This window comes from Lacerta agilis, chromosome 9, assembly GCF_009819535.1.
Source record: "Lacerta agilis isolate rLacAgi1 chromosome 9, rLacAgi1.pri, whole genome shotgun sequence".
Taxonomy (NCBI): Eukaryota; Metazoa; Chordata; class Lepidosauria; order Squamata; family Lacertidae; genus Lacerta; species Lacerta agilis.
In genome coordinates this window covers 22,321,878-22,349,723 of record NC_046320.1, presented here as the reverse complement: position 1 = coordinate 22,349,723, position 27,846 = coordinate 22,321,878, and the positions used below count along the sequence as shown (strand labels likewise).

At 43.0% G+C, this 27,846-nt stretch overlaps 1 protein-coding gene across 1 annotated transcript; it reads right to left on the bottom strand.

Annotated features, from left to right (window-relative positions):
- Positions 1–7,487: 7,487 nt before the first annotated feature.
- LOC117053200 (elongation of very long chain fatty acids protein 2-like) lies at positions 7,488–27,633 on the bottom strand. Its single transcript, XM_033160777.1, is given in 4 exon segments — positions 7,488–7,867; positions 7,870–8,304; positions 8,306–8,323; positions 27,565–27,633. Coding segments are annotated over 4 exon segments (696 nt in total). The 3' UTR covers positions 7,488–7,693.
- Between the last annotated feature and the right edge of the window lie 213 nt (positions 27,634–27,846).

The window sequence follows — 27,846 nt, the reverse complement described above, 5'->3', positions numbered from 1 at the left end:
GGGCCATTCCATTTTTCCCCTCGCGAGATCTTGACGGCCATTTTGGGTGCCGCACTCTTGCCTTCACAAAAGCACGTTTGGGGGGCCGCAATCTCGCCTCCCAAAATTGCATAGCTAGTAGATAGAGCAAGCACCCTTTGTGATTTTCTATCTAATAGTAATCTGCATGGAGTTTAAAAGCAGCTGGTTTTTAAAGATTTTTTTGTATGAGGTTAAGAGATCTTACTTTGGGCGACTTATGAATGATTCCGAAACTGAGAAAGTGGGAGAAAATTTCTCTATGCCAAAATTCTGTCAGGTTTGCGTTTCACCTCCAGAATTACATTGCATTTTATTGCCACCACATTGTGTAGGGATGTTATGACATCTTGTGTGCTATGCTTAGATTTTGCAGCTAGTATCTAATTTTTACTGTATTTCTAAAACTTTAGTTTCAGATTTCACCCAGAACAAAAGCCATTAACAGTCAGTTTATGAAGCAGGCAAAAGCCCTACATGGGTCAAGCTTAGTCACTTCAGTGAAGTTACTCCAAATATTACACCCTTTAAAAAGGTTCAACGTTTAGGTTTTCATGGCCATTATTACCATTGATGGTTGCCCTTTGTAAGGGATGGGGAAACCGTGTCCTTCCAGATGTTCTTGGAATATTTCTCTCACCATCCCTTACTCTGGATCATGGTGGCTGCAGCTTCAGAAGTTAGAGCCCAAAAACATCTGAAGGTTCCGCACAAGTTCCCCGCAATTTTGACACAATGTCGTTGCTATAATGCATTTCTTGATTAGGTTCAACTCAATACACCTTGGCTTTTGAAAGCCTGTCACTTCTCTGCTTCTTGCAGCTATGCCAAATGTGTGTTTGTCTTTGAGACATGAGCTTGGAACCCCAGGAGATAAGGCAGCTGGGTGTTTGTGTGGGGAGTCACAGAGGAAAGGGGGGAAGCCCCTTTCCTTCACTGTTCCAAAAGCATTTTTTTCTTGGAAGATGAAGCTTATTGACCTTTGAGTATACACACGTTTGTATGTAATAGGCAGTTAGTTCCTATGGCAGAAAAGTGTGAATGCCTTTCACCCTCATGGTGGAAATAAAACAATCTAACTTAATGTGTAGAGGCAGAGCTACAATGAGTACCAGTTAGTCAGACTATGGTGGAATTCTGTTCCCAGAGGCGGACTTTGTTCTTTCAGATTTCAGTGGTAAAAATAAAAAAGGTAAAGGACCCCTGGACTGTTAAGTCCAATCAAAGGCGACTACAGGGTTGCGGGGCTCATCTCACTTTCAGGCCGAGGGAGCTGGCGTTTGACCACAGACAGCTTCCCAGGTCATCTGGCCAGCATGACTAAACCAATTCTGGCACAATGGGACACCGTGATGGAAGCCAGAGCACAAAAAACACCCTTTACCTTTCTGCCACAGCGGTACCTATTTATCTACTTGCACTGGCGTGCTTTCGAACTGCTTGGTTGGCAGGAGCTGGGACAGAGCAATGGGAGCTCATCTCATCGTGGGGATTCAAACCGCCAACCTTCTGATCGACAAACCCAAGAGGCTCAGTGGTTTAGAGCACAGTGCCACCTGCGTCCTTTACCTTTACGTTATTTCAGTGTGTGAGGCCAGAATTTGTATAAGAATTTATTGGTTTTACAACAAACAACAAACAAATACAACACCCACATTAACCCAACACCAACTGAAAGTAAACAAATACACAAACACCAATAATTCTTCTTCTTATGCTGTAAAAAAAAAAATTCTTGGTCGAATCTTGGTACAGACTTCCCCTGCCTTTTCGCCTTCGGTTCCAATCCCAATTATTACTTAAATAACATCTTATGCCATCATAATCTTAAAAACTCAAAAATCCAAAAGTTAAAATCTAAAGCTTCTTTCTAACAAATCTTGTTTCATAATAAACAATATTTTCCCATTCTTAACTTAACATAAATCAAATCATGTTATAGCTTCATGTTAATTCCACACAAGATTCTAGTTCTTATCCACTTATTTCCAACATAAATCGTAACAAGTATCTTCATTAACTATAACTGCTGTTAATAACAAAAATTTAAAATACCTCTTTTCTTTCTGTAAAACTTAAAGTCTTGACACACCAGTTTCAGGTTACCATAATACATCCCTTTTCCTTTATACCTTGATACTGTTCACCCTATCCCCCTTCTGTCCATTTTCTTTGGTCGTCCTGCTCCAGGGCTGCTCCTCGAAGTGTCCTTTTTCTTTGCATATCCACAGATCCAGACTAAATCCACAGTAATCCTTGCATAGAACGTCAGGGTGCGCACCCTTTCTCCCAGCCTCTCCGGTTCATCATCACATTCTTCTTTTATTTCTAAACATAAACGTAAAGTTCTCACCTTCACTCCCAAGCTCTCACCTCGGGAGTTAGATATAACAATTTTCTCCGTCCTGGGTCTGCCACCCCCAAGGGACGATCCATTACTCCGGAGTCGCCATATCTTTTCATCCTGTTGTTCAATCAGTCCCTTCAGTTCAGTGCCAAGGTTCTCCTCCAATACAGCCATTTCCTGTACAGTCTCCTCTGTGGGGTACAACTTTTCTAACATATGACAGTTCAATATTTCCAATTTTCGGTTGAGCAGTTCCAGTCTCAGTAAAATAATCCTTTCTTCATGGGTCATTTCGCAGTTCGTAACCAAGTCAAAAACAAAGCCAAGCATGGCAGAAGCGGGCATAGGTGTCAAATTGCAGTTTCGGTTCTCAGACTTCTCCATCTTAATACCAGTAACTTTCCATTCAGTCAAAGTCCTTCACGGCCATTTTCCCTGAATCCAGGGCGCAAGAACCAAAAATTTTAAAAAGAGATACTGTCCACCAGTTTGTTCCCCGAAGGGAAATCCAAAAGTCTCACTTGTCAAATTTTAAATACTTTGTAGCCATCGCTGTAACAGCAGTCTCTTAAGCTAGTTATTTTCTATCCCCCGAGGGGAAAGAGGCAGGCTCCCTTTCCAAGTGTCTCCCAGGTCGTCGTCAAAGCGCAAAAACAAATCAAATCCAATACTCACGACACCGGGATTCTTTAGCTCGAACTTTGACAGGTAGAACATTAATGCTCATCGCGGGGGCAACCGCCGCTCCACGTCCCGGTTGGGGCATGTCCCCTGAAGCCCGGCTCCATTTTCCCTTCACCCCCACTCCCCCTTTACAGGGGGAGCGAGGGAAGGGTACGGAGCCACAGTGGGCATAGCCGGGGAGCCCAGGATGCGGGACGCTCTTCCCGCACCCCATCGGAGCCCCGCTTTGCGGTAGCGGGGCTCCAACCCCCGGGACGGACTGGGTCGCCTCGCAGCCGAGGCAACCCACGACCGCTCCGCAATGGCGTCGCCGCCAGAAGCCGTGAGGCCAGAATTTGGTACTTTCCATTCTGCACATGCACTATGTCATAGTTGCAACGCTATGCGGCACTCCCCTTGGCCCGGCACCCAGTGAGGAGGAACCGATTGCACTGCCCTAAATCCACCTCTGCTGTTCCTTTCATGCCCTGCTTGTGGAATTCCTAGAAGTGTCAGTCTGCCAGTGCTGAAAAAAGGATGCTGGACTACATGAAGCCTTGATCTGATCGAGAAAGTCTCTTTTTTATAATTATAGATTTCATGCATCACCATACAAAATACTCATTGTTTGGGATTACTCGTGGGAGTAATTCTGCATGAGCTAACATATGAGTCAGCTTTCAGTTCTGAGAGCCAGTGTGGTGCAGTGGTTAAGAGTGGTAGACTCGTTATCTGGGGAACCGGGTTCGCGTCTCCACTCCCCCACATGCAGCTGCTGGGTGACCTTGGGCTAGTCGCACTTCTCTGAAGTCTCTCAGCCCCACTCACCTCACAGAGTGTTTGTTGTGGGGGAGGAAGGGAAAGGAGAATGTTAGCCGCTTTGAGACTCCTTCGGGTAGTGAAAAGCGGGATATCAAATCCAAACTCTTCTTCTTCTTCTTCTTCTCGATTAATTCATTAAGTATCCAGAGTAGAGAAACTTCCAAGGCATATTTGAGGTTGGATACATACAAGGCTGGAGGCAGCAGGGGGCAGCAAGAGACAAGGAAGAGGGTTAAGACCTGTCTTCTGTTTTTGGAACACGAATACCGGTATTTAAATTTGATGGATACACTCCAAAACAGAAATAAACATAAACTTAAGCCCATCAGAATTGGCTTAAGCATGCTCATTAACTGTGTGTTAGACTATGGCTTACTATTTTCCATATAACTGAATCTATATTCCATATGTTCCGTCCTCTGCCCCAGAAACAGGCTTGAGAAAGGGTGGAGACTGATATAACACCACATAAAGCATAATCCCAAATAGGATCCCCCCCCCCAATTTTAATTTTGAAAAACCAGAGCTGGATTAGAAAACAAGATTGTTTTGAATTCAAAATACATTGACTAAATTGAGTGGTTAAGGCACACCCCTTTCCCACTGCTCCATTTAGTCTGTTAACAATTAGTATATTACAGGGAATAATTTGTAAACACTATAGCCTGCCGCAAGAAATGGCAGCGTAGGGTGCTTACTCACGAAGTTTAGTTCTGTTTGCATGCCTAGATGAACCTACCTAATTCATACTTTCAAAAATAATATGCAAACCAAAACAGTGACAGCCTTTGAAATTTGCACCTCCTAATATGCAGTGTAAAGTGTGAATAAAAATGCATACATTAGTGAAAGCAGAATGCAAAATTGCACTATATTAGGTAAATTGCTTTCTAAAAATGCATATTACCAAATTGAATGCAAAAATGTCCATGTGATAAGAAATTGCACTCAAATGCTGCTGAATTTTCACAGGGGCCTTTATAAAAAGGAAACCATTGTGGAAATGTGGAGAACTGAACTGAAGAGTGGAAAAATGAGAAACTGGGAGAAATCAAAACTGACATATTCATCCATCTCTACTCATGAGTAGTTCCAATGCTACTGCTTGTGATGTTCATTGGAAGATGACAATGAAGTGAATTTATTTGTATTGGGCAACTCACTTTCCTGCAAACGATGGCAACAACTAGCAGTGGAATATTCGTGAGAGATGGGGAGGTGAGATGAGCAGCAGCTCTGCCCCCACCCCAGGTGGAAAGTTGGCCTATACCATTGCAGTATACAGGAAGGCAGAGGGGAAATTGTGATCTTCATGCCCAGTGGGCTGTTTTCAAGTGGGATGGAGCTACTGGGTTGTTTTATTACAGCCCTTCTGCTTGGTAGCATTGATTTGCATCATTTCCTCCTCCATTTTGTAGCTGCTGGACTGAGTCTCAAGTGTGAAGGCGATCAGCATGCTCTATTAGTTCCTTGACCTCTCTGCTGAGACTGCAAGCAGGGTCAGAGGATGTGATTTATACTGGTGACTTCTTTTTCTGTGATGTCACTGCTCTGCTGCTTAATGGACTGAGGTCACCCACTCTTACTGCCCCCAGACAGCTCAGTACGAAAACATTTCAGCAAGGGAGGCTATCTATAATGTGCCAGTGGTGTGCTTGTATGGTGGTTTGAAAATGTAAAATGTCTGATTTTGTTGTTGTTTAGTCGTTTAGTTGTGTCCGACTCTTCATGACCCCATGAACCAGAGCACACCAGGCACCCATCTTTCCCAACATCAGGTTCTTTTCCAGGGGTGCCCACTCTTCCCCTTATTATTTATACTTGCAATAGAATTTTTATTGAAGGATATTGAGGGAGATAAGGAAGACCTAACAGAAGCAGAAGACATCAATAAGAGGTGGCAAGAATATACAGAGGAATTATACCAGAAAGATATGGAGGTCTCGTACACCTTAGGTAGTGTGGTTGCTGACCTTGAGCCAGACATCCTGGAGAGTGAAGTCAAATGGGCCTTAGAAAGCACTGCTAATAACAAGGCCAGTGGAAGTGATGATATTCCAGCTGAATTATTTAAAAATTTAAAGGATGATGCTGTTAAGGTGTCCAACCATCTTGTCCTCTGTCGTCCCCTTCTCCTTGTGCCCTCCATCTTTCCCAACATCAGGGTCTTTTCCAGGGAGTCTTCTCTTCTCATGAGATGGCCAAAGTATTGGAGCCTCAGCTTCAGGATCTGTCCTTCCAGTGAGCACTCAGGCCTGATTTCCTTAAGAATGGATAGGTTTGATCTTCTTGCAGTCCATGGGACTCTCAAGAGTCTCCTCCAGCACCATAATTCAAAAACATCGATTCTTTGGCGATCAGCCTTCTTTATGGTCCAGCTCTCACTTCCATACATCACTACTGGGAAAACCATAGCTTTAACTATGCGGACCTTTGTCGGCAAGGTGATGTCTCTGCTTTTTAAGATGCTGTCTAGGTTTGTCATTGCTTTTCTCCCAAGAAGCAGGCATCTTCTAATTTCGTGGCTGCTGTCACCATCTGAAGTGATCATGGAACCCATGGGTCTGGTTTTAGTAGCAGCTAAAACCTTCAGACTGTCAATGCTTAGAATAAATTCAGGGAGTTTTTAAAGGAAAGGCCTTTCTGCTTTGTTGCAGAATGTTCTGTAGATGTAATGCAACAGACAACTCCACCTGGCATGTGTGTTGTGCGTGTGTGTGATGTCACACATGTGTTGAGCAGTATGTGCACCAAGCATCCTGAGTGCTGGCTTCTTCTCCTCCTCCTCCTCCTCCTCCTCCTCCTCCTCCTCCTCCTCCTTCTTCTTCTTCCTCCTCCTCCTCCTTCTCCTCCTCCAGCTGTTGCTGCTGCAGCTGCCAAGGAAAGAGGCCTTGGCTCCTCCTGATGTTGTGTTGATCGTTGTGCATGCTGTATGTGATGCACCACATGTGTGGCATTGGGATGAGCCAGGGCCTCTTTCTCCAGCAGCAGGGGAAGAAGAAGAAGGAAGCTGCAGCTCTGTGTTCATCCTCCACTACCCCCTGAACATTGGGGGTGGGCCCTCTGCCCCAGCCAAATTATTATTTGAGGGGCCCAAAGATCTCTTCCTTCCCCCCAGGTGGCGCCCCTGAGCTGGTGCACTTGCTAGGACCCTACTAGGGCAGAGAAAGCTTGTTTTCAGTGATCCATGCTTTGTTACCCACAATTGTCTTAGAGGATGGTTTGATAAGCCATGAACTTCAGGCTTCATCCTACAAACATCACTGCATAAGCAACTGTGCATTAGGATTAATTGGCTCTGAAAGCCATGTATCAGGTTACGCCGGGGAAAGGTACAGTTTGCTTCATTTCAAAAGGGACAGCAGCTTCCCCGAGAGCTTACAGTTTTTGAAGTTTGCTTGACGGTAATTGCTAACTGGGCTAATGAAAAATAAAGACAAACAGCCCCGTCCAACAGGAGAAATCTGCATTTGAGAAGCTGGCTTCCTTCATCACAGCTGACACTTAGCTACTCTTCAGTTCTGTGAGGGTGCTTTCAGATGCGGGTTTATTTGTAGGATCAGTGCTGCTCCCGTCAAAAGTTTTTTTGCAATGTTCACACAACAATGTTTCCCCCCCCCCTTTTAATAAAGGTATTTATCAAAACATTTGAAACTACATTGTTAAAACCAAGTTATCAATTGTGAGTTAAACAAGGGAGTAAAAATTGCTAAACTTTAACGAAACAGAGTCAAATCTCATACTAAAGCTGTGCACAACTGCCTGGTCAATTCATGTTTTGGGGGGCTTTAGCAAAAAAAAAAAAGAGGATTTTGTACACTACAGTATAATAAAATATATTTCTCATTGTGATTTTTTGTTCAGAGCACCATTAGCTGCCATTATGTAGTCTTTATGGAACCCGTTCTTGACTTCTGTGACCAGAGAGGCCTCTTTTGTATTGGTTCTTGAAGGTCTTTTCCGATATGTCTGAACATAGAAGTTAACAAATAGAATGACAAGTGTGGCTATGTATGAAAAGACTGGAAGATGAGGCAACCGAATGGAAATCCACATGGCTTCACAACTGCACTGAGCGTGTGTGTAACGGTGAGCAAAAACTGGATCAGTTGTGCCTGAGTGAGGTATTTCTTCCACCGCAGATACTTGCGCATGGATGGAATGACGGACAGTCCATAGTAGGAGTACATGAGGACGTGGATAAAACTGTTCAAGGTGGGTCCAAAGAAACTTTGTCCGCAAGGTATCCAGTTCATGACGCACCACCAGATGTTAAACATAGTGGCGTGATGATAAACGTGAAGGAAAGTAATTTGACTATTTTTCTTCCGCAGAACAAAGAACACCGTGTCAGCAAATTCAATGACTTTGGAGAAGTAATACCACCTGGCCACCCGGATGTCGGCTTCTCCTGCACTGGTCATGTTTTGACATTGTAAGTTATAACCTCCTTCCCCAAGTGGCAAGAATTAGCTTGGCATAGCAGGCGCAGCTATGCACACACTGAGATGCCCCTCTCTAGCTTCCATGCAGGCAAGGAGGAAGCATTAGCTTGATAGACTCAAGTGACTGCATTCAGTCCCACCCAGGGCTGAGGTTTCCTCATCCCTGTTCTAAAGATTGGCTTTATTCTGCTGCTGCTGCAGTGCCCACCCCTGCCGCCATTACTGCTAAGAAAGCCAACCTTCACACAACACTGTTGACATCAGAATGCAAGGCCTTATTGGGCCCTCCATTTAATCTGGATGTTCCCTTTTTACAGAAAATTGATTTAAAAAACACTATTGCCAACCACCTCTCTGTGATATCTGAAAGACTCATTTACAATGTAAGCATGGCCCACTTGCAATATTAAGCCCACATCTCCAAGCACCCTAAATTAGTTACAGCACATGTTTTGCACTGTCCCAGATCACAGCTACATTACCGTTGTTTTGAGTATTTTTTTTATTAAGCCTTTGCTTAATGATGTGTCAAACTAGAGAACTGCTCCTATAGAGCTGGTTTTGTTCATGAGTGCATTACGGTTTCAATGACTGCTTGTTTAAACTCCCCCAAACAGAGTTCTCTTCAGAGTCCTACGCCACCTGAATGCAGCATTACTAGTGACCTAGAGAGTTGTTTATTGGATGAGGGAGAAAGGAAAGTAGGGTAATTGGATTTTAAAAGCACCATTAGAGACAAAGTACTCCTCTGGCATAACGCCTATTTACATCAGTGGTTGGTGGATTGTGTTTGGGAACTGAATGTTTATACAAGACATCCCAGACTGGGTATTTAAGTTACCCTGTTAGTCTGGCGGCGGCGGCAGCAGGACTTCTCTCTGTGCCAGCCTTGACCCTAAAAAACCACAACATACACACCTGGATTGACACTGGTAAGAGCTGTAGAATGGACCCCATCCTGTCTGCTTTGGGGTTTCTTGTGTTCCCACAGTGATGTGGTAAGGAGAAGTACTGACAGGCTGGCCCAATACATTTTGGTGCCCAACACAAAGGACAAGATGTGTCCTGCCCCCTCATTCCCTGTGCAGAATGACAGACAGCTGAATCTTATTTTAACACTGGCAGTGGAAGAGCGCCCTCCGCTGGATTTGAGGGCTGCAGGCGCCCACCTGACTACCATTCTCCTCCCCTCCGCACCTGCTGCCTGTGGTGGCTATCTCACCCTGCCTAATGGTAGGGCCAGTCCTGATGTCAGGTTCTGCAGTCAGACACAGGTCAGCACTAAAGTAATAAGTCACCAATGCCAGTGAAATTACCGTAACTCTTTATTCGAGGGACCCAAAATACAGCTCAGGCCTAGTGATCTCAGGAACCTCTCCCAGTAGGTCTTGCCCCGGTGACATAGTTGCGAGGACTGAAGGTCCTTGCCTTCCCACCCCTCTCTGAAGCTCCTCCTCTCCAGGGTTTCCCCCACGCAGTCTCAAACTGCACCTGCGCACAACTAATCTCTGTTCTGCTCTTTTTATTTCTCTGCTCATTCTCAGGGACCAGGGAGGAGGGGAGCTAGTAGCAGCAGGAGGGGGGAGACTCCCTGGATTTTTCAGCAGCCTCTTGACATCCTCCCCTCCAGCCTCTGCTTCAGCCTCAGAGTCTGAACTGCACTCTGCCACAGAGTCTTCCAGATCACTAAACCCTGTTGCCCCTCCAGCTTCTGATATTTCCTCCTCCTGGGGTGTCCCTCTTCTCCCTCTCACCACTCATCGTCATCCCACTCTGAGCCTTCCTCACCTGGGGGTTCAGCTGAGCATTCCCCAACTGGTGCCCCCCCCCATTCTCCTGCATCCTGCCAACCCATGACATCTGAACACCTCTGTGGCTCCCATGATACTAGGATAAAAAGAGCACTCAGGTGTTGACTGAATTCAATCGTCCACACCTCTCACTGTTTCTGTGATTTTCCCCTTTCCTCAAGACATGATTAATGTGTTGGAGACCTATTTCATACTACTCACTCTTGGTTGTATCTGTGCAAGTGGCTGTTTTGCTTTCCTGTTTTTACGTCTAGCTGTTCCATTAAGAGCTGCCAAAGCTGAGACAACTGGATGCAACCCCAAATAAGTACATTCCAGTGTGTTAAAAAATGCTTACCATTCCTTATAGATGGTCAAGTTCAATTAAAATTGCATAACCTTTCTCCTAGATGCTCAGTAGCCTGGAACCTCACCAGGGTGTCAATTAAAATTCCAGCAAAGTTGAAGGATTTCTAGGATAGTGAGAGTCATACATGCCTGTTTAACTTCTTTGAAGGAGGACGGCTTGTTTGGATTTGGAAGGAGACTTATGAATAGATCTGAAGATATTATCCTTGAAGATAGAAACCAGATGATATTCTTGTCTGTTCCATTACCACCTACTCATAAGCTAACCTAATATGTCAAGGAGAGGTAACGGGGCCAACATAAAACAGGATCAAAGAGTTCTCAGAGGCAAGTAGCAGCACATTTGTGTTAGAGACAGTCCCAAGCCAAAGTTGTTTCAGTTCTCTGTTAAGCGTAACAAATGATTGGCTGATTCTAGCATTAATCAGAACTACTCATACTCTGGATGGTTAAAACAAATGGCTATGGTTTTATTCTACCCTACTTATCATTATGTAACATTTTCACCCATGTGCAACAAGAGAGATCCCCATATAAAAGCAGGTTTCCATTTTCTGGACTGGGAATCACAGGTGCAGATGGGGCAGATGAAGTGTGCATCTGCAATATAATTTGTCCCAGTCATTCAGTTGTGAGGGATCTAGTGCAATTCATCTGCCCTACAGTTTGGATAGGGATGTGTGCTACTTGACCATCTTATAAGGCATACTTACAAGGCTTATCTCAGGAAGGCACTAGTTGCATGAAATCCCTCCTTGATGGGGATGGGGTTGCATTTAACTTTTACTCAGAATAGTTCCATTGAAAGTGACGGCCACAAGTTAGTCATGCCTACTCATTTCAGTGGGTTTACTTTGTGTAGGATGTTGTGTATTGATTCAAGGGTTGTCATATCTGTATTACTATTGTCTGTATTCACGTTAGGGGAAAGTAACTGCCTTCCTGTTCCAGAAGGAACAGCTACTATTGGTGCATTCAAGTTGCTGCATTTGGATCCTCAGTCTTATTGGTTCCCACCAAAAGGCAGCTTTTTGATTGTTCCCTCCAAAATGTATCTTTTCTAGCCAGTCTTCTGTCCCTATAAATGTAGCTTCCCTCTCCTCAGTTCCCCAGACTTGTTTGCCTGAATAAAGAGTGTTACACGAAGAAGCTGTCTCCTGCCTGCTATGTCAGTAAGCTGACATCACTTACTGAAATCACTAACCCCACGCTACAACATAGGACATACACTGAACACAACCCAGGATGGCTATACCTAAACAAAGGGGTTTACTTGGTTTTTAAGCAGTTTTAAGCAGTGCTGGGCCTCAGCAGCTAAGCAACCATTTCACTGAGATATTTATTTAGATTTTTCAAGCTGTTTGCCTAGTTGACCAACACTTGCCAGCATTCTGTGGCTTATCCCATGGCCTGCACTTTGGGAGGATATCAGGAAATGGAATGCATATAACAGTTCAATTGTTTTGGCAGGAATGGGAGAAAGAGCCAAAGGATGGATGCACTGCCCTAGTTACCCGGGGTTGGTGGAGGCCCATATTCTGGAGATATACATTGATAATCATTTATAATAATGGTTAAATGAATAAATAAAACTGGGGAAAACACAGATGAAACTGAGAAAATGTTTTTAAGATAGTTGCTGGGGGGAAATCACAGAAAAAGGATGAATGTTCAAATGTAAAGCAAAGCATAAATTTCATCTAAGCTCTGGATATTTGGACCCCAAATTCTTGAATGTTCATTGTGAGTAGTAAAACTCTTAGATGAAGTATGAACTGAATTTCCCCTTTTTGAAAATATAAATAGCAGATTGTGCCAAAAAAAATCCTTCCAGTCTGGTTGTACTTGGCTACTTTTCCATATTACCAAAACAGAGGGCACACATTGCCCAAAGAGAACAAGAGAGGGCAGATTTCAATAAAATTTGCAGTTGCTACTTTATATCTATAAATATAAATTTAGAAATAATTCGTATAATTTAAATATAAATGCAACCCAACTCACCATGGTAATGTTGAGACAAAGGGGGCTGTTTAGTAACACACTGTAGACAAGACAATTGTACACTTCCATTGTGGATTCAGAAACTTGCTTTGTATTTTGGCATTCAGGCTTCTCAAGAAATGGAAAGTGCTCCTATAAAATCTATGGAAATATGGGATATTCCCCAGCCCCCGGCAACAAAGAGCTCCCTGGGCTTATAGTGTGGAAATAACAGTGTAATCCTGCATAAGTCTACTCAGAAGCAAGTCGCATGAAGTTCAATGGGGCATACACCCAGGTATAGGATTTCAGTCTCTACCACACAAGTTGACCTAAAATATGTGAACAGATATTTCTAAAAACATCAATGCTGAAAAAGAATTTCCCTTGCTTTCCGCATAGCCCCCCCCTTTACAGGAGATTGCTATGATCAAAGACATAAGCAACTGTCTAATTAATTTTTCTTTTAAAATGGAAAATGGTCTGTTGGCCACCCTCAGACTTAATCCAACGTCTTATCACGGAAATGCAAAAAAACAAAAAACAAAAAACCCACTTCATAGCTTCAGATCTTGCAGTTGGTTAGCCTGGACAACCGAGGATGAAAAGCTTGAAGTATTTCCTTGAGCTATGAACATTTCTGTAAAGCCCTCGAGTGAATATATTTTCATGTGTTTTAGATTTATGTTGCAGACGAGGAGAGAAAGTTGAGCGATAGAAGCCGTGTTTTGCTTCGCTTTAAAATCGTTATTTCTTCTCTTTTCACAAACCTTGTATTAGTAATACTTCCACAACCTAGGGTGGGGCATAATATGAAGGAGGTGTTAATTCTGTAGGGTAGATGGGGAGCCAGAGACCCCAAATCTTGAGACCCGTGTCTTCTTCTTTGTCAAGACTTGTAGCAGGAACATATCAGAAGATGTGCTCCTTTTTAAAAGTGCTCATTCCAAAATATAGGTAAAAGGTAAAAGGTTGATCAGCAAGCCAAAGAGGCTCGGTGGTTTAGACCACAGTGGCACCCACTCCCAGTGATGGAGGAAGCCTCCGTGGCACCCGGGGCACCAAATCCGAAGGCACCCCCCGGGGGTGGCGGCGTGTGTCATGATGCACGACGCACGGGTGCTACGAAAGGAAAGCAGCCGCTTGTTTGCTCTGCCGGCGGTTGCTTTCCTCCCCCCCCCTTTTTTTGTAAAGGGCTTTTTTCAGCGCTGGGCCGAAGGAAAAAATAAAAAAAATACAATTTCAAACTGACATGGAAACGGGAAGAAATGTTGAAAAGCAAAGTGCAAAACTGCAACAGCAAATATTTTCCAGCACACTATAAAGATGAACTGTTAGATTTCTTCAACTATGGGATATAATAAAGCTCTTTGAATTTAGTATTTCCTTGCTTAGCACAGTGTTAGCTTCTACTTTAAATAGAGTATGTACCACAATTATCTAAACCTCAGCATGTTCTAAAGGATATGATGTACTGTGTTTAACCATTAATATTCCAAAATGAAGCTCACATCTGCTTATTATTCCAGCAGCACAAAGCATTTCAGAAGACGGTTGCCATTAGAAGCAACTCTTAAACAGTTTCCATAGTGATAGTGTGACTAACTGTACCAAAAGGCTAAAAATTTGTTTTCAATTACAGGATATTTAAGAGCACTTGTGTAATCAATTTCAGATTGTTGCATTAAGTTATTTGTCCCCAGGGGCCAGCTCCCATAAACTAACTGTGCCATAAGTGTCCAAGCATTGTCTGAACACTTCATCTATGCCACCAAGACAGAGATTAACATATGCAACCGGTGCTTTTTCCCTAGAAAAATTAGGTGCCGGTACTCACCATGTAGTTGTTGCAGAAAGTGCCACACATTTCAATAACAAGAAAAGAGGTGCCTGTACTGCATACCTTTGAGTGGAGAGGAAAGGGCTGACAATCTTTTGGATGTGTCCTAAACTTCTATTTCAGAAAACCCTTGCATTATTGATATATGTTAAGGGAAGATTATCAGTGCTGTTTTTCTAGAAAAAGAGGTGCCAAAACACACCATGGACACATGTTCTCTTAGATTGGCAATGGCGCCCACCTGGGAGGTGCTGGAACTGAGTTCTGGCGAGTACCGGCTGAAAAAAAGCCCTACTCCAAAGTATGTATGAAATGTTATATATCTCTGTGCGGACTTTTAAATCATGATGCATTAATAGAAAACCAAGCAAGGTTTTCAGCACCCAACAAAAGTGTTAATAGATGTTCCTTTAGCATCTGCCATGAGTGAATGAATGAATTTGCAAGTAACAGAAATAACACATGGAGTTTTCTTAATATAGAACCTCAGAAAGGAAAAGAACATATGGTGGAGCTTAGTCTGTTATGGGCACATTTGTGTTTTGTGCACTTCAGACAGAGTTCTGTTGAAAAATGCAGATTTTTTTTTATTCAATATAGGAAGTGGATTCATTAAAAAATAAAATAAATACAGGTGTGTGATGCCTCAGTGTGGGACACCGATAATTCTTTCCATGGATAGGGAGATTTGTTGGGAAGACATAATTCTATTTTTTTCTACACTGTCCTTTAAGGCAAATAGCTGACATACAGATCCAGCCAAAATATTCTCAGCCTGGAATGATATGAGGATCTCAGCATAATATGTGATAGCTATAGATGCGACAATAGGGTTGTATTCAACTAAAGTTTGCTCAGAGCCAACCATTGAAACCAATAGACCTAAATGAGCCATGGCCATTAATTTCAATGAGTCTACACCTAGTAAAAGTTAGCTGAATACAATCCATAGAAACAAAACCATAAATGCATTCTTACTTGGTAAGCCAAGGATCGGTAACTTGGCATCCTTCAGGTGTTTTTGGATTCCGACTTCCATCACCCTCAACCATTGGCCATGGTGGCTGGGTCTTTTTGTGTTGAAGCAATTTTTGTTTAAATGTGGTGAAGCCTTCAAGTACATGATTCCATCTGCAGATTGAAATGGTGTTGCACAGCAAAGGGGTGTATGGTGTGATATTCTTTTTTATTATTATTAAAGATTTTCTTGGTTTACAAAGTGTATATAATGTCTCTCGTATTTTTCCATAAAACATTTTACAGATCGATTTTAGTCGTTGAGACATTAGGGAGAGGGGGGGGAAGGAAGTGGGTGGGAGGGTGGGGTGGGGAGATGATGTTTCTATTTTCCTTAATATATGTAGGAGTTGGTATCAGCGTCGCTTGTGTTGGTTCTCTGTTGTTTGCTTGTGTTTCTTTGGCGGTGAGAGGTCGCGATCAGTATAGGGTTTGATTGTTCATTTGTGGTTGGCTGTGGTGATCTTTGGTTTCCTTGGTTTCCTGTGTGAGTGGGGTGGGTGGATGTTTTGGGTCAGGTTAGCCATATTGATTTGTATGCTGTTGGTAGATTTTTGTCATTGTCTTGTTGGGCTGTGTGTGCGATGAAGGGGGACCATACGGGGGTGAAGGTGTCTTCTTCTGTTTGTCCCCGTGCTAGTTTTAGGTTGCTGGTTAATTTTTCTAGTAGGGCTGTTTCCCATACTACTTGGTACCATTGGTCCATATTGACTCCTGAATGGTGTGATATTCTTGAGTATGTTCTGTATATTTTTACATGTAAGTCCTTTGGTCACTTCTGTGTTGTGTGCCATGTGTGACTAATCTCAGCTTCCCACAATATGTATATTTCTTTGTCCATTTACTCCCTAAAGCCCAGAGGCATCTTCCTCAAATGCAGTGGGCCTCATCATCTAAGTGAGCTGAGGCTTTGGCCAAAAAAATAGTTCTTACTTATTTAGTTTATTTAAATATATGTTGTTATGATCCCTGACCATCCCTTCTAGAAAAGTGGCTTATTACCAGGAAAGACTCCGTATTTAAATACAGCTACAGGAACACAGAATGATTCTAATAGCCACTGACGATTTGCAATTTGTTCTGAAATAGACAAGTGCGTTCTGGGTTAATCGCAAGAACAAAGATATGCTGGATTCTTTATGTAACAGAACATCATAGAGAATTCCTTGAATTTTGCTAGTACATCGAGCTGTAATTAAAAACAGCAAATTATAATTATGTACTTTCCCCCTCACTCTAAGTAGAAAGAAGAGACAAAGCAAAGCAAAAAAAAAAGCCTGATGTTTGTTTGCTGGGGGAAATAAGCATTCAGTAATCCAGGAAAATGTCATATGCTTAATTTTCATATCGTCCTCATTTTCCAATGATTTCCATTTGCTGATGTACCAGAAATGGAATACACAAACTGAGCTTTGAGGAAATTATAGAGCCTGTTTTATCCTGCCTGTTTCTTCTAGCTGCTTAACATCAGTGCTGTTCTTACATAATTAGCCATTTTACATTAGAGTTTTTATTCTTTTCCACCCTCAAGTACCCCACTCACACACTGGACACACGGAAGGTACTTGGAAGTGCAAAGTGCTGTTTTCAATGTGATGCTTGGAAATATTCTCTCATTCTCTCGTTTATCTTATTTGCATCTTTTCTGCAGCCTTTGGATGTGGGAGGCCCAAGTTCAAATCTCTGCTCAGGCATGAAACATCCTTGGCAGCCTTTAATCTTCTAGTCTGCAATATGAGGTTGTTGTGATGATGAAATAAGATAAAGATGAAATGCAGCTGTTGCACATGGCAAGGAATAGATATGAGGGCTGAGCAAAACTGGACTCCCAACACTGTCCATGCTCAAAACAAAATAAAAAATAAAAAAATTCCTTCCAGTAGCACCTTAGAGACCAACTAAGAACAAACTTAGTTGGTCTCTAAGGTGCTACTGGAAGGATTTTTATTATTATTATTATTTTTGACTATGGCAGACCAACACGGCTACCTACCTGTAACTGTCCATGCTATTTATGAACAGGGGAGTACTTTACTGAATATTCTCTGGGGAGAATTCTCCAATACTTTAGGAGTAGCTCAATTCAGAAAGTTTTCAAAAAAAAATCAGAATTTTTTTTCTGAGAAATGTTGCCTGACTTAATGTTGACAAAAGTCTGTTATTTATTCAAATTGGTCTGGAAAAGAAGGACTGGAGGTAATAAGAATCAAGCCCATTACTTTGCTCAATAATATTAAAATAATACAAAAATATGAAAAATGGATCCACCCAATTGCATCCCTAACACACAAATCAAGAAATTTGGAAGGCTGTTTTGCCTAATATAATTCAGAGGACAATTGGAATTCTCCAGTAGTTCAAGAGGAGCTCAACATCTATCAGAAAACTTTCATCAGAAATTTCATCTCAGCCCTGATTAATATGGATCCTCACGAGGCAGGGGTTCTGCAAGAGTAACAATTCAGATTAGACCCATATAGCACATGGTTTGTGCATGCAAATCTATTACCTACTAGTCACCTTGTGTCTTTTTGACATCTGATAAGTGGGTGGCCTCATCTCCTGTCAAAGTTGACCTGTAGGGTGAAGTGGGGAGATAGAGATCTCACTCACCAAGCCAAAAAAAATTCCCACCCCTGTTCTACAGTCATCAAAATCCTTTCAGCCAGCCTACTGCTGCAACTGCAGAACAAGCATTGACACCGCGAGTGAAAGGGAAAGGGGATCGACTTGCAAGGTCCAGAATTGCAGCTCCTCTCACGGCTTCACACAGCAATGTGGCTCCACACCATCCTAGCTGCAAGCTAACAGCCATAGCCCTAAACAAATGAGGGAGCTGTCATGCCAACACCTTCCCCCATTAACTTTCTGCTCATCGTGCAATGAAAGTTACAATAATCTAGTAATGAAGGACAGGATGCTGCGATGCTAAGAAGAAATATACATGTGCAAATCTAATACGTGTCTATAAAATAGCTGTTTCAGTCACCATTTTGTCACTGTGTGCACCATAAAGAACTTGTTTCTTTTTGCACATTTTCCTCCTGTGCCGAAAACAAAGAGAGCTGTGTGTTGATGTAACATGTACAGCAATTAGTCGTCACTATGTTTCCGGATCTTGAAAACACCTGCACATTTAACAGGTTGATGATACGTCCAAAGTGCATTTTCTTGGTCTCTGAGCCCCGAGTGCAGCAATTAGGTATAGGCAGGTGGTTAATTGCATTAATGCAGAGTTCCAAAGAAGGCCCATCATTTCTGTTTGCTTTCTCAAAATCCCACTTCCCACTTCTTTTCATAGTATTTTAATAGCATAGATCACTGCAGTGTTGGGACTTTATGTAAATATATGCACATTGGAAAAAATGCTGCAATGCCTTCTACTACCAAGATGCCTTTTGAAATTTAATGTAGGGTTTCTTTAAAGCCTCAGCTATAATATAATTTGCTGCAGTATTAAGAGCATGCTCTCTAGACAACCAACAGTATGAAGCACGCTGGGTCTGATTGCATCCTTCTATGAACTGCTACAAATCCATTTCGAGCAATTGTGAGAAAATTATGTGTGTTTGGACTTCCGGCGGCGACGCCATCGCCGGGTGGTCGAAGGCTGCTTCGGGTCTGAAGCGCCTTGTCCATCCCGGGGGTTAGGAGCCGCGCTACCGCAGCGCGCGGCTCCGGTTGGGGTGCGGGAAGAGCGTCCCGCACCCTGGGCTCCCCGGCTGCGCCCGCGGAGGCTCCGAACCCTTCCCCTGCCCCCCTGTAAAGGGGGAGTGGGGGTGAAGGGACAACGGAGCCGGGCTTACGGGGATATGCCCCAACCGGGATGCAAATGCGGCGGCAAAGCCCGCGGTGAGCGTCTAAGTTCTACCTGTGAAGAATGGAGCTAAAGGAACCCGGTGGTCGTGAGTAAATAATCTTGGCAGAAATCGTGTTTTTGGAACGATCCGGGGGGAAGGAGAAAGGCAGCCTGCCTCCCTCCCTTCGAGCATAAGAAATTAACCAATTTGAGGGATTGCTGCCACAGAACTGGTTATAAAGTAGCTAAAATCGATACATGAGACTGGCAAACTTTTTTCTTGGGAAGCTAACTAGCGGAAAATATCTCTATTTAAAGTTGCGGTGTTTGCGCTCCAGCTTAGGAAAATGGCGACGAACAAAGAGACAGGAGAAGAAATATGATACCCACTTCCTCCTCCTCTGCCAGTATGCTGGGTTTCGTCCTTGAACTGGTATTGAACTCTGGACTAACAGATGAACAAAGGCTCACTGCCTTGAAGGTGGAACTAATTTACAGAAAAGTTAAAGTCTTGTGTGGGGGTCTGAAATGGAACCAACTGCCCACAGAGGAGGCTAACAAAACTTTTGACACTTTGGAAGAAAATCTTGTCAAAGAGCTGAGAGGATGGATGGAAAGATGGGAAGAAATGAATGAGCTACTTCGGAGAAGAAATTCGCTTGTTGGGGGTGGCAGTCCCAAGGCGATGTCAAGATTTGTTATATCCAGTCCCCGAGGTGTGAGCTCGGGGGCCAGGGACAGAGAATTAAGGTATTTACAAGAAGAAAAGGAATGCTACAAAGAACCGGAGAAGCTGAGAGAGGGAGAGTTGGATACCTCGGAGCTCGTGGCAAGGAGAGCTTTGGATTGTGCCTGGATCTGTGGACGTTGGGAGAGGGAAGTTGCATGGAAGTTCAGTGCTGATGCCATCAGGAGAAGAAGAATGGACAGAGGGGGTGTGGGGTGAAGTATTAAGTAAAATCTAAAGCAATCTGTTATGGTATTTTGAAATTGGAGGGTGAACACTGTCAACAATAGTTTGTTTTATTATTTGTTTGAACATGAAAAGAGATATTTCAAGTTTTTATGTTATTAGCAGCAGTTCAAAGGATAGAAGAGATAGATTTGATGAGGACGATTTGTGAGGATTGATGAGGATGTAGTATAAACAAAGTCAATTTAAGTGGTTTAAGTTTATAGATTAAGACGATTAAGATTAAGATGAAGATTAAGATGAATGTTTTACTTTATATATATAATTAAGTTTAATTTTTTAAATGAAGAGGTTAAAAAGTAGATTATGGATATAAACTCGAAGGTGAAAAGGCAGGGGAAGTCAACTGTCAAGATTGGAAAAAGAAATTTTTTTTTGAGATGTCGAATTAAGAAGAAAAATCATGGCAATTTTTGTAATAGATGTGTAATTGTATTTGTTTTGTATGTGTATAAATGTAGGTGTGGTTAAGGTTGTATGTTGTTATAAGTAAAAATGTCAATAAATTCTTATAAAAAAAAAAAAAAAAGAAAATTATGTGTGTTTGACTGCTGAGTTCAGCAGATTTAAGGAAACATGGGGTGCTTTTGATCCCATACCTAGACGTTAACAGTGTGACAGGTACCCAAGTCTTCGACAGGAAGTCAAGAATGACCTATCACCCGAATGTGCCTGACTTTATTAAATTCTTCCTCTAACAAACTGCAGTTTCTTTGGCAATTTGGAGGATGAATGTTTCTTTGATGAACTCCATTCAAAGTTTTTTTCAACCTTCAAAGGGAGAGTCTGTAGAAGGAACGACAAGTTGACAGGATCCTACAAAATCCTGCAGTCTTCAGAGTTGCCAGTTCTTGTCCTTTTAATGAAAGTCTTTTGATATTTGGTATTTTCCTTTAAACTCTTGGGGGGGGCAGAGTTTTGAGTTATTTTCAAATCCAGCTTTTGTTTTATTTTGTGAGGGTAAGGTGCTGGAGGAGACTCTTGAGAGTCCCATGAACTGCAAGAAGATCAAACCTATCCATTCTGAAGGAAATCAGCCCTGAGTGCTCACTGGAAGGACAGATCCTGAAGCTGAGGCTCTGATACTTTGGCCACCTTATGAGAAGAGAAGCAATGGTGTAGGAAGCGGGGCGAAGGGGGCGGGGCACCCCAGATTCCAGGCTGGAGGGGGTGACACTCTGGGTGGGCCCCCAGGCACAACACCCAAGCCGAGCCCCGCGGATGCTGGGAAAAAGCCACGCTCGGTGGCGGGGCTCGCAAAACCTGCTCTGTGCACACTTTGATATTTTCGGCTCGGGCGGAGGCGAGGGGCTGAGGCTTGGCACTTTGCTTCATTCCTTCCCGCTTGGGCTGTGGGCGGAGGGGAGGGGTGGGCTTCTCTTAGGTTGCTGACGCCCCTCCCTGGCTCGCCTCCAATCGGTAGCGCGCATGCGCAGCATCACTACGCATGCGTCGAATGTAGCGCCGTTGCGCATGCGCACTACAGAGTGACTCTGCCCCAAGGTTTGCCGCCCTGGGTGGCGAAGCGGCTTCCTCCGCCCCTGAAGAGAAGACTCCCTGGAAAAGGCCCTGATGTTGGGAAAGACTGAGGACACAAGGAGAAGGGGGCGACAGAGGACGAGATGGTTGGACAGTGTTCTCGAAGCTAGAAACATGAGTCTGACCAAACTGTGGGAGGCAGTGAAAGACAGGAGTGCCTGGTGTGCCTGGTCCATGGGGTCATAAAGAGTCGGACATGACTAAATGACAACAAGGTTTCATTTTAGTCATAAAGAAATAAGATATCCTAAAAATATAAATGGAGTAGGCTTTAGAAGAATGAATACTCATCTGAAATTTTTAATGGATAATAGAGGCTCCCAGAAAGCTTCATGTTGCTCATGCTAGTTTTCAACCAAGAAAATACTGTTTGGTTTGTAGCATCATAATCAGAAGCTCTGATCCACATGTACAGCAACTCATTTGTTGGGGGAGAGAGGAGAAAGCCCTGGAACCTGAATTCAGTTTCCTGCCTTCCCTCAAACAGGTGGTTTTTATTGTCAAAGCTGAGATCCTTCACACATGTTTGGTGAATAAAGATGTTGGAAGGCTTTCCTTTTTGTCCTGCTGTGTATTCATCATGTGTACGGCTGTTTCCATTCCCTTGCACTTTGCCTTCCACCAAAAACAACATTATTCGTCTTGCTGTCCACTATGGTGAAATTATGTGAGTCACATAATTAATTACCGGTAACTTACATAACTATTGTTATTCCACCACATTCATTTCAATACAAAGGCTTTGTATTGTTTTGAGAGTGAATTTTATAATGTACTATTATATTCTAATAGCTTATGGAATAGTACTTTATTTGATATAAGTCATTCCATTTTAAGGTTATGTTTTATTATGACTTTCTATATTAGACCAGATTATTATAAGGTGTGTGCTGTAAACTGTAATCTAGAAAGGAGGTATACAATTGAAATGAAATGAAACACAATGTAAATGGCTGTGGGAGGGGAGCATAACCAATTACAGTGGTACCTCGACTTACGAATTACTCGACATGCGAATTTTTTGACTTACAAATGAAAAAAGTGCCCGCACGCCTAATAATTTTTCGACATCCAAAGAACACCCGTTGGCAGTTTTAGATGCGGTTTACTCGACTTACGAATTTTTCTGAATTTTTCGTTTCCAATGCATTCCTATGAGAAAATTGCTTTTTTCGACCTACGAATTTTTCGACCTACGAATGTGCATTCGGAACGGATTAAATTCATAAGTCGAGGTACCACTGTATGTATTGTTTGTAGATTGGAGGTAACAACAGTGAATACCAATCATATTCGCTGGATTGATCTCAATTCCAGAAAATTTCCAGTTCCATTGCAATTTCTCTGGCATCGCTAAGGTGAGACTTAACGAACCAAGGGGTGTCTATGTTAGGCCTCATTTTGCATGCCTAAAGGCTTCTAGCATTGCACATGCAATGTTCCTGAGGTTTAACTGCATTTGCGGTTTAGGGTGATCTGATTATTCCATTATGTCCTGGTTCCATTGCAGCAGAGAGGGGGGAGAAACGTGTACCAGTAAATGTTTGTAATTGGAACAAATAGCAGCTTTGAAGGGGACATTTTTAGTGGGGAAGACAGTAGGAGAAAAAGAGTTAAGCCATCCCTGCATTCCATAGTCCTCCTGGTCCAAATCAGCCCTCAACCCACCTGAAAAAGCTGACTTGGGGGGGGGGCAGAGGAATAAAAATTAAAACGGACAATTTTCAATCACTCCAACATCACATTTAGTTTGACTGCCAGTGTGGTTGGCCACAATACACTGTCTACATTCTGAAGTGACTTAGCACAGTCAAAAGACATGTACAATTCTGCTTCATCAGAGGAGGCCTTTGTATCTTTACATACAAGTGTGTGCACTTCTTTGGGGAGGCTTGAGTCTAATGTAGGGGAACTGTGACACCAGCAGAGTGGAACGCAACTTCGGGCCTCCATAGTAGGTTGGGAAGAAGCACCTAAAGGCAGATTAAGGTTGATTGACATCTGTGACCAGGCACTAGGATTCCCAGGTATCAACATCTAAAGAACTATAAATATTTCCAAGAATGCATTTCCTTCTGAAAGCAGTTTATTATAAAATTCATTTTCAGTTACTCTGTGAAGTCTTTTCAAAAAGGTCATTGGACAGCTGCCTGACAGGATATTGTTGAAAAGGAGTTAAGGTGGAAAGCAACTTCTTTTAAAATCCCAGAATCCAAAACCAAGGGAAGTATGTGTTACCATATATGTGGATGGTCTAATTCCCCAGCATTATTACCCTTGCAGCTTGAATTTAGCTTGTGGCACAGCGACGCATGTTACACAACGTTGTTGTTGAAGAAGTACGGCGACCCACATTGCCATTTCAGTTGAATTCTGCATGGCTGTCAACACTCAAAGCAAATAAGTCAGGAAATATGTTTTCATTATTGTTGCCTTTAATGGTTTCATTCCAGACAGTGAAATTATTTGGTCAACTGGCAGACTGACAAAGATGCCCGCATTGGGTGGGAAAGCTGTAACAAAGAAACAGAATCACTTCTTGAGGGGTTGGAAAACAGCTTAGGTCATTTATGTTCCCAAAAATAGCTTGGGGCTGAGTGGCTTTATGTAACACCTAGCTTGTCCACAACAGAGCAAAATGTGGCTTTGCACCTGCCTATCTCCCCATTAATGGTCATCATCCACAAAATAATCTCCCCATCCCAGTGTTGTCCCAGAATTCTCCTCTTGTCTCCCCAGTGCTGATTCAAGACACATAAAATTAGGGGTGCAGAGCTGCTGTGAGTAATGGGCTCTGGCAGAGTGTTAGAGTCTTGGCAACTGCTATAAGAAAAACTGCTCCCTTTCCCTTATGGGGTATTCCGGAGCCCATATAAAGTCCTTAAGTGGGTTCCCTATCGGCAGGAGAAAACAGAGGCCAACCAGAGTATATTGAGAAGCAAAGCAGCTAGTAAGCCTGATCTTTATTAAAGGGACTGTTGCAACACACACCACACACAGGAGGGAGGAGAACCCTGAACAATGGTGCACAAGCCCTTATATAGACTTTTGAAATTGCCCACCCTGTAGCCCAAGACCACCCCCAAAAAACATCATACATACATCACAGAAGGAGGCGGTCTACAGCCAGGGCCGGCGCGTCCATTAAGGCGAACTAGGCAATTGCCTAGGGTGCCAAAATGGAGGGGGCGCTGGCCAGGCTTGGGCGGGGGGCAGGATGGGCTAGTAGCAGCTTCTCCGCTACAGCGGAGAAACTGCTGCTTGCCTCTCCACCACCCCCACCTCCCGCTAAAGCAGGCTTTGGTGGGGGGTGGGGGTGCCAGAAGGTGGTCTGCCTAGGGCGCAAGAAACCCTAGCACCGGTCCTGTCTACAGCAGAAATCCTGCTTGCCAGGATACCTGATAATGGGCACTGATTGCATTACCTGGGCAGCCTGGCCATTCTTTTTTGGTGGTTAATACTTTAGTTCCTGAATCCATGTCACAGGCTTACCCCATTCACACACAAATATGCGCTTAAGACAGGATTTGCAAGCAAAAAGACAATGGGAAGACTTTCCCCATTTGCCTCCTTTACTGCAGAGGAATATCTGAGGTCATTGGAAGAGTCAAAACTACTTCAGCATTGGTCTCCCATACTATTTCAGGCACAGGGTTCATATATTTAGATACGTGTGCATTTATGAATAATTATTCTATATTTGAGACCTTAAAATTCTTATGACACAATTGTCTGGCAATGCTGTGTCATGATGCCAGCCCTCCATAGCATCATCTCATATCTACTATATAGTAACTGCTCATTTCATACGATACCTTTTCATCTCTACAATTAAGGGATAATACTAGTTTCTAAATAGTTCCATTTTTTCCCAGAAGGATGTGTGTAAATTTTCTAATTTTTTGTATCAATGTTGAATCAGGATAAAATGGGTGATTACATAAAGGTAGCAATTTGGCATAATCAAAGCAGAAGTCGAGGGCAAAGTTTCAGGTATCAACCATGCTTATCTTCATGACAGGTAATGAAGCTGTTGGGAGCAAATCGTAGTCTGAACTTGGAGTGCTCACCAAGCTGTTTGGTGAAACTCCAAAGCTCAAGAAGGTAAGGGATGGAGAGATGGAAGGAATCTTTTGTTTTAACAGAGTTAAACATTTTGGAGCAGTGGTTTCACTTCAGCAGTATATCCCCTGTTTGGAAGGATAGCGTGGTTTCATTTTACAGCACCCCCTCAGTTTAGGACACGGTTGTCAAGATGTGCATTTCACCTTGTTGGGTATGTTTACCAAGAAAATCTGCATTAATCAAGAACAACAGCCAAAGTTTTAAAGACAATCAGATACCTTTGTAGTTCTTCAGATCATAAACAATGCTGACTAGCAATTTGGCAGTGTTATTCCTATGACCTGCCAAGCAGTTTGGGGTGAGAGGGGGAGCTACTGCACTGGGACATCATCCACCCTAAAAATAAAAAAGGGAAAAAGGCAGAACTCCAAATAGGTGTTAGAACTGACTTGAGCTAACCGAAAGAAAGAAAATGGGCAACTCTGTTATTGTGTTTTGTTAGTTGCTGGGCTTTATCTTTTGTTTCTCCTTTGTGTCTCAGTTACCACCTTGCATCTTGCTAGACAAACAGAGCAGTTTCTACAGCGACTGCTTGCCCAATCTCGGAATAAAATATTTCAGATCTTGACACTTAAAAGAGCCCTAGCAAAGGCCAGTTCTGGATTTGAGCCAAAGTATACTTTCTGTGGAGTTCCATGTTAATTTCCCTTTCCCTCTCTTTTTAAAATGAAAAACAGGAATGGAAGAAGGACGAGTAGGGAAGGGGGAGACTTGACAATTCCTTTGCCAGCCGTTTTCCCACTCAAAAGTGCTTTTCTGATCTGTATCAAAAGAAAGTGAGAGCAGCAGTATTGAAAGGAAAACTGGTTTTCGGGGAAAGGTTAAACACCATGCAACATCTCTGGTTTTTTGTTTGTTTGATGCCAGGTGGTCACTGGGGGCACTTTCAGTCATGAAATCCTTTTTTATTGCAGTGTCTGTGTGACTTCACTGGCAAAAAAGGCCACTCCACAATTCCCCCTTTAATCTGGATTTACCATTTCTAGTAAAAATATGATAAATTGAAGAAAAAACACACAAAACATAACTCTTGCTGGTTATTTAATAGCAATATCTGGACAACTATTAAGCCTCCATGTGGAAACCCATTTTTATGAGTTTGCCAAAGCCTGGTAATCAATTGAGGAGCTCACTATCTCAACTGCACCGGTGGCCTCACTTTGCATGGCTGTTGGCATCCATCTCTATCCATCTGCTTCAAGAGACAATGGAGTTCGCCTTTGGGAGTGGCGTCAAACTGCTGTGTTAGCAGCACCAAAGTGACCTCCCTGGGGCACAAGCCTGGGAAGTGTGTATGGAGGTCCTGGGCTACCCAGACAAGACCCTCCTCTCCATTCCTCTCAGCCTCACTGATGTGGTCCAAAGGAAAGAAGAGCAATACACTTGGCTGCAAGAGTTGCTGGAATGAGGCGTACAAGGCGCCAATCCAACCACCTTAGGGGCGCCATTTTGGATTTGTGTTACATTTACTCCTTAGCCTTTTCTTCTCCTGAAGATATCACACAAAGCAGCATAAGTTTAGGATCAGAATTCTCTTTCTCCTAGATGGGCTACCATCCCATTTCAATGAGCTCCACATCCCATAGTAATAAACCGTGCTGTTTTTTTTCTAGAAAAAGAGGTCCTGGAACTCACCATGAACACCTCTCTTGTTCTCTTATAATAGCAATGGCACCCACCCAAGAGTTCTCTCCCCCCCCCCCAAAAAAAACCCCCACTATATATCTTTTATTAGCAATTAAAAAGGAGCCAGGAGAAGCAAAAATGGACGAAACAGAATACTGATATTGAAAGGAGTTGTTTAGCTAAAGTTTGTCTACCCTGATCTTCTTACTTGCAAATAGACTTCTGGTCTCCTCTTGCAGGTAGTCTGGTGGTCAATGGCTGCATGGCCACAGTCCATTTCGAAAGGTTCAGTACACATGTTCAGCTTAAGTGACAGCTGGCCATTTCCAGTCAATCCCAGCCAGCTCAGATCTCGTTTTCCGGGTAGCTAGTACAATTCCTTTTCAGGAATTGGGGAAGATGGGTAGTAGACAACTCCTGGGGGGCAGAGGAAGGAGTGGAAATTACCCCCGGGGTGCTTTATTTATTTTATTAATTAGTCTGTCTTCTT